General features: G+C 40.1%; 2 protein-coding genes and 1 long non-coding RNA gene across 3 annotated transcripts in view; 1 reads left to right on the top strand and 2 right to left on the bottom strand.

The window, feature by feature from the left end:
- Positions 1-5,491, top strand: part of LOC125485224 — a 24,417-nt gene extending 18,926 nt beyond the window's left edge. The window contains exon 3 of the long non-coding RNA XR_007263962.1: positions 5,380-5,491. This is a non-coding gene — a long non-coding RNA (uncharacterized LOC125485224). The remainder of the gene's footprint in view (positions 1-5,379) is intronic.
- LOC109934977 overlaps positions 1-5,856 on the bottom strand; it is a 225,473-nt gene that overhangs the window by 144,004 nt on the left and 75,613 nt on the right. The window lies entirely within an intron of this gene.
- Positions 1-5,856, bottom strand: part of LOC109934975 (natural cytotoxicity triggering receptor 3 ligand 1-like) — a 33,452-nt gene that overhangs the window by 10,819 nt on the left and 16,777 nt on the right. Inside the window, exon 6 of the mRNA XM_048607035.1 lies at positions 4,771-4,899. Within this exon, the coding sequence (XP_048462992.1) occupies positions 4,808-4,899 (92 nt within the window). The 3' untranslated portion in view covers positions 4,771-4,807. The remainder of the gene's footprint in view (positions 1-4,770; positions 4,900-5,856) is intronic.

Genomic DNA, 5,856 nt, shown 5'->3' with positions numbered 1-5,856 from the left:
TACTGATGATTATGTCTGCAGGAAATGTGTTTGGTTGTGAATCCTATCAAATCGCGTGGATTGGTTGAAGTGGTAGTTTGTGGCAATAAGGAATTTACAGGAGTTAGGAGGTGTGATGGATGACTGTTGCACGAGGGGAGATAAACAAAAAATACACTCAGGTAGATCAGTTACCTCCAGGAAAGGTAGGAGGGGGAGGCAGGTCATGTAGGAGTCTCCTGAAGCTATTGCCTTCTCAAACAAGTACGCTGTTTTGGAAAATGTAGGGGATGATGGACTCTCAGGAGAATGTAACGCTGACAGCCAGGTTTCTGGTACCAAGACTGGCTCTAATGTAAAGAGGATATGTTAGGTTCTGAGCGATCAATTGTGATAGGGGACTCTCTAGTCAGAGGCACAGACAGACAATTCTGCTGCCAACAATGAGACATCAGAATAGTGCGTTGCCTCCCTGGTGCCAGGATCAAGGGTATGTTGGAGAGGATGCAGAATATTCTCAAAGGGGAGAAGGACCAGCAGGAGATCGCTGTACACATTGGAACTAACAACATAGCATGAGAAAAGGACGAAATTATGAGGAGAGAATCTAGGAAGTTAGGCAGGAATTTAACTATCTGGATTAGTCCTGGTGCCATGAGCTAGTGAGGGTAGGAACAGGAGGATACAGCAGATGAATGTGTGGCTGAGGAGCTGGTGCAAGGGAGAAGGATTCACATTTTTGGATCATTGGAATCTTTTCTGGGGAAGAAGTGATCTGTATAAGAAGAACGGATTGCACCTGAATTGGAAGGGGACTGTTTGTATGTGTGTCCCAGGGAGATAGTTAGGAAAGAGACCTTGGAGTGCAGGTTCATAGTTCCTTGAAATTAGAGACCCAGGTAGACAGGATAGTGAAGAAGGCATTTGGTATGCTTGCCTTTATTGGTCTGTGCATTGAGTGTAGGAGTTGAGAGGTCATGTTGTGACTGTACAAGACATTGGTTAGGCCACTTTTGGAATACTGTGTGCAATTCTGGTCCCCCTGCTATAGGAAGGATGTTGTGAAACTTGAAAGGGTTCAGAAAAGGTACACAAGGATGTTGTCAGGGTTGGAGGGTTTGAGCTATAGGGTGAGGCTGAATAGACTGGGGCTATTTCCTCTGGAACATCGGAGGCTGAGAGGTGACGTTATACAGATTTATAAAATCATGAGGGGCACGGATAGGGTAAATAGAGAAGGTCTTTTCCCCAGGATGGGGGAATCCAAAACTAGAAAGCAAAGGTTTAAGGTGAGAGGGGAAAGATATAAAAGGGACCTAAGGGGCAGTGTTTTCATGCAGGGGGTGATGCGTGTATGGAATGAGCTGCCAGAGGAAGTGGTGGAAACTGATACAATAACAACATGTAAAAAGGAATCTGGATGGGTATATGAATAGGAAGTGTTTAGAGGGATATGGGCCAAATGCGGGCAAACGGGACTAGATTTATTCAGGAGATCTGGTTGGCATGGATGAGTTGGAACATAGCGTCTGTTTCTGTGCTGTATATCTCTCTGATTGTGACTGTGACCAATTTGAACGGAGGTACACTAGGAATGGAAGCACAATGCTACTATTGCTGGTAATCTAGAGGACACGATTAATATTCTGGAGACAAGAGTTCAAATCTCACCATGGCAGATGGTGAATTTAAATTCAAGTAATGAAATAAAATTTTAAATAAACAACAATGATTGTGAAACTACAGGATTGTTGTTGTACCCACCTGCAAATCAAAAGTAAATCTATTTCTATGATCCATTCTGGCTTAAATGTGAATTCAACTACTGTGTGAAGGGATTCAGCAATTTATAAAATTCAATAACTTCAGATTTCTTTTCTTCTAGAGTAGCTGAGTTGATGACATTGACTATAACTATCTGCTCATTTGCTGCAGAAAAGGAATTCCCCTTAACATTCACTTTTCATTTTCATGCACTCCTTACCAGAAATGAAAGTTTCTTTCAGTTTTCATGTTTCCAGTAACCCAAGTCAGATTCTTATCACAATTAGTGGGAAGTATATCTCCCTTACACCCAGTGTGACATTCAGGCTTAACATTTAATGATGCACAAAATTGACTGAAGCAAATTACTTGGTTGGGATCATTGATAAATGAGATTCATGTAGAAACAGTTTTCATTCTAAACAATTCACAAAAAACTTTGAAAATGTGAAACATTATAATGCGAACAAAGAATCAAAAAGGATTTTGGGCCTACACATTTCCATTGAAAATCTGTTGGAAGTGCAATAGGCATTTATTTCCTCCTCCCACTGTTGGTTCTCTGTCTCACTGTTTCCATTCTCTACTGCCTGATCTCATTGTTGCCGTCACTGCTGGCCTTCATCCTTTCCTCTTTCATTTCCCCATCTCTTTTGTGCTGCCACTGGTCTTTCACACTCGTCTCCCACTTCAATTTCAGCAGTTCATTCTGGAGAATTATTCAAGTGGATTTAGTCAGCTCACAGTTTAACACAACGTAGTAGGGACTGGAGGTGAGGGTGCAGTTGGAGAAGAAAGAGAACAAAATTTTCATTTGCTGCTTCAGCAAAAAGCATTTTCATTTGCCAGGAAGTACATATCAGCTAATCTCAAGTTTTAGGCTATTTTTGCATTCATGACTAAACTTGTTCTCAAAATACAAATTTAATTAAAATTATAAGATCTACTTTTTGCCTTGTTCATCATTATTTATGGCTGTTCAGTGTGTATCAGCACAAAACTAAGTAACAGCGATTCCTTTCTCCAACCATCAACAACACAGAGGTGAGACATGAAGAACTTGAATTTATAGAGGACCTTAATAAAAACTTGACATCTAAGAGCTCCTCATGATGTTTAGTCAGAGATGTACAGTAGGGAACTGGAACAGGCCGTGAGTACACAACCAGTGTCTACAAACAGCTTTGAATGAACTATTGACTTTTTTAAAATTGATACTGCGGAAGAATAAATGTGGAATATTCCGTAATCCACTTCAAGCTGTGTTGAAGAATCTTAAATCAGTCCTGTCGGCTAGTCAGAGCCTTGTTTCAATGCCTCTTCTGAAAGAATACATTGATGGCGATGTGTTACTTGAGATTACAAATTCCAAATCATGGATTGGGAATTGACTCCTCAAGAAGAAGATGCGTTTGGAGGTTGTAGAAATGGAGAGGATGATCTGGTGGAACAAACATGCTCCTCTTTTCACTGACAGGATTTCTGCTTGTCTCTTCCATCCTGTTCACCTTCATTGCTTTTCATTTCCCTTCTGGTATCTGATCACGTAGTAATCAAAATTCACTTTCAAAGCCATGTTTCCTTCCCCAGGGACTGTCAGCTTGGTTTGTGGAATACCTTGACTCCATCTGCATCTTCCTCTTATGCTCACATTGCAGTCCTCATCTGCTGGGATGTTCCAGTGAAGCCCAATGCAAGCCAAAGGAATAGCACTTCATTTTTTGTTTGAGCAATTTACAGCCTTCTGGATTCAACATTGAGTTAAACAACTTCAGACCATGAACTCTGTTCTCTATTTTGTCTCTTCAGCATCACATCAACCTCCTTTCCATCTCCATGTCACTCACTACGAACCCCCATAACCACGTCTGATTAGCTTGCAGCAGAGGTTAGCCATTTTCTGCGATTAACATCTACTCTGAATCTGTTCTGTGTTATTTGCGACCTCTGATCTCATTTGCCCTCTAATTTTCTCCTGGCCGTCCCTTCTGTTCCACTTGCTCCTCTCTCCCTTTTATACAATATAAAACCATCACTTTTCCACCTCTTGGTTCAATTCTGAAGGAGAGTCTGATTTGACTAACAGCTGTTTTTCTCTCTCTCTAGGTGCTGCTAGGCCTCTTATCTTTCTCCAACACTTCCATTCCTTACGTCAGAGTGAGAAAGCATAATTTACATGTCAGAAATAAGACTAATTTTCTTTCCTCAAATACTTACACAAGTAGATTTTTGAATGACTTTTTCTATATATTTCGAAACAATTTAACCTGTCCTTCCTTTTAAGTTACAAATAGAGTCACGTTACTCTTCTCCTTTCCTGCATCACTGAACTATATTGTACAAAATATTTTAATTGTCCTGAGATTTTTACTTTCTTGATTAATTCCAGCTTCAGCTTCCTCCTTATTTTCACCTTGCAAGCGTTCTTGACTGAGGTGATCAGTGACTTCCATTGACTCCTCTGGATGGTTTTCGTCATCTGTGCAGATTTGCTGCATTTCAACATTAATGCAAAGTAAATAACACTGCAACAATATAAACCTCAGTATGGAGAAGAAGGAACAGCAACAGTGCTGTTGGTTAATATTCACAGATAGCACATGTTTAGTAGGCCAAAATACAACTTTACCCAATTGTAGCCAATCCGCTGACAGGGTGGAAGGTTTCAGTGCTGGAACTGGGTGGGGAATTAGATTGGCAGCATTAACCCCACTAGGTATGCTGGGAATTAAAGTTGGGAGAGACTTGAAATGAGCATTGGAAATGCAAAGGGAAAATGCCATTGGATTTCAGGTTACATTCCTCACAGACATTCTTGGAATGATGAAGATCTTGAAGATCTTAAATACCATGCACAACTAGATTTGAGAGACATATTCGACATAAATTTAAATTAATTTGAACATAACGATTCTCCACTAGACTGTCCTTCCTTTTAGGTTATAAAAGAGTCATGTTACTGTACTCCTTTCCTGTATCCCTCAAGTATATTATACAAAATATATTTAATTGTCCTGAGATTATTACCTTCTTGATTAATGCCAACTTCAGCTTTCTGGTTACTTTAATCTTGCAACTCATCTCGGTTGTGGTGATCAGTGCCTTGCATACTCTCATGCGTATGGCTTTCTTGGTCTTTACAGATTTCTTGAGATTCTACATTGATGTAAAGCAAATTACACTATAAAGAATATCAACCTCAGTATGGAGAAAAAGGACCAGCAATATTGCTGTTGGTTAATTTTCAAAGATAATACATACATAGCAGGCCAAAATCCAACTTTGGCAAACACATGCAACAACTTACTTTTTGACACCACTTTAAAGCAGTAAAATGAGCCAAGTTACTTTATGAGGAGAAAAGGTATTTATCATTTGAGACCAAGCAGCATATGACATTAGTTAGACAGACTACAATAAGTGATATGAAATTTGAACATACAGATGACTCAAAGATGATGAAGCAGGGTTCTTTATTCCACTGGTATCAAACCATTGCAGACATGAAAGAAAATTGAGTATATACAGGAACTATTTGCAGCATTTACAGTAAAGGAGGTCTGTGGGATAATTTTGGGCGGAGGAATTCCTTTGTCTTCTCCCACTTTAACCAAAGACACCTTTCTTTTTTCCCAGAGAGACTCTGTTTTACTGCTCCTGCTGATGTCCCTCACTGTCATGACCTGCTGGTGGAGGATGCCCCCAACAAACTCCTTCTGATCCCTTGCTCAGTGCTCTCCAACACCATCGTCACCTGCTGCTGGAGGGTCCATCACACACAGGTTTGCTAAATGAGGCAGTTAAGAAGCATCTTAAAAATCAGAGGTAGAGGCAGAGAGGTAGAGGCAGAGAGGAATATGCGGAAAATTTTAGACCTTAGGGCCAAGGCAGCTGAAGGTGTAACCATCAGTGGTATAGCAATTTGAAAGGTTTTTGTAAGATTCCAAGATTGGAGGAGGGTAAAGATCTTAAATGGACAGGAAGAGTGAATAACATAGGGAGGAGTGACACTCTGGAAGAATTTGGAAACAGTTTTAGACACAACTTTTAACATTACCAGTGCAGGAGCAAATTACTGCAGATGTTGGAATCTGAAATGAAAACAAATAAATG

The sequence above is a fragment of the Rhincodon typus genome, chromosome 17, assembly GCF_021869965.1.
Source record: "Rhincodon typus isolate 14 chromosome 17, sRhiTyp1.1, whole genome shotgun sequence".
Taxonomy (NCBI): Eukaryota; Metazoa; Chordata; class Chondrichthyes; order Orectolobiformes; family Rhincodontidae; genus Rhincodon; species Rhincodon typus.
Note: the sequence above shows the minus strand (reverse complement) of the source record. Positions and strands in the feature narration are given on the sequence as shown.